Here is a 1,208-nt window from a genome sequence, read left to right on the forward strand (position 1 = left end):
GACACACCCTTTGTTTACTCACCGAAGTTTCGTCGTCACTCAGAGACCGAGCGTTTGCCTCTTGCTTATTCTCTTCTTTCCTTATCTCGTTTACTTCCTTCTCTTCCTCTTCCTTCTTTATCAACTCTTCCTCCTTCCCTTCCTCTTGGATGGCTGGCGTAGATGCAGCTTCTTTGACTAATGTTTCTTCTTGTTTCATCTTCTGAGCCTACGATGCGCTACGATCACAGCAATGTCATCTGCTCTGCTCTGTTTCCTGTTCATATAAAAGCACGAAGTCAGTAGAAAACGTGACACGTGATTTAAATGTTTAGAATGAACTATTATGCAGATGATAATTACGCTAAGTTCTCAATGTAATATGTTTTTCTTCTATTTCTTTCACACACTGAAACGAACCGCTTCGAATTTTTTTGGGATTTTGGTTTGTGAATCACTTTTTCGCTTCATTGATAAATATCCTTCTCTTCTATGATATTTCCGTATTTAATCGTCATGATAGTGCTGATGTTATCATTATACCACATAATGTGTTCATCATGGATCTTTGTTTTTTCTTCTCGTTTTCTTTAAATCTAGTCACTTCCACTCCTTTGATCATAGAACAAGACCATGATAACGAATCATAGCCTTGATATAATTCACAACACACATAGCAGCTTTCGGTTATACATGCTTTACGAACCGTCAGAGAAATCCGTCCTTAGCTTAGTGAATAATCGAATCATTAATCCAACAACTCGTGTGTTTTTTTCTTCTTTACAGACCCGATTGTCCACGCACTTTATCTCTCTCCCCGTTCTCCCACTTGTTCTCTCGTTCACGTTCCGCTTAGCCACTGTGCCTTGGACTGGGCCACAGGTAGGCAGTGGTTCCGCAGGGCTTACAGGTACCGGCCAGAAGAGGGTCGCTCGAACACTAACCACCCGGAGTTGCCGCACGGTGTCGCCGCCGCAAACTCATTCAAGTCGCCATATGGCGTTCAAGTCCCGCGTTCACACTCGCGGATGTACACGCCGACACATGTGCACACATACTCCCGTGTGCACTTTGCTTCTGAAATAGGAAGAGGTGGCGAGGGAGGAGTGGTGTGTAAAGTCGTATGCGCATAAATATATTAAATATATGTAAATATGCATGTGCATAGTTTTGTTGGAGGAAGGAATGTGGGAGAAGAAATAGGAAGAAAGAAGAATAGGAGGAGAATG

General features: G+C 42.6%; 1 protein-coding gene across 1 annotated transcript in view; it reads right to left on the reverse strand.

Annotated features, from left to right (window-relative positions):
• The window catches only part of LOC119585956, a gene marked incomplete at its 3' end in the record, with an annotated part of 87,813 nt that extends 86,975 nt beyond the window's left edge, over nucleotides 1-838 (reverse strand). The window contains 1 exon segment of the mRNA XM_037934670.1: nucleotides 23-838. Within this exon segment, the coding sequence (XP_037790598.1) occupies nucleotides 23-199 (177 nt within the window).
• Between the last annotated feature and the right edge of the window lie 370 nt (nucleotides 839-1,208).

This window comes from Penaeus monodon, chromosome 20 (assembly GCF_015228065.2).
Source record: "Penaeus monodon isolate SGIC_2016 chromosome 20, NSTDA_Pmon_1, whole genome shotgun sequence".
NCBI classification, from domain to species: domain Eukaryota; kingdom Metazoa; phylum Arthropoda; class Malacostraca; order Decapoda; family Penaeidae; genus Penaeus; species Penaeus monodon.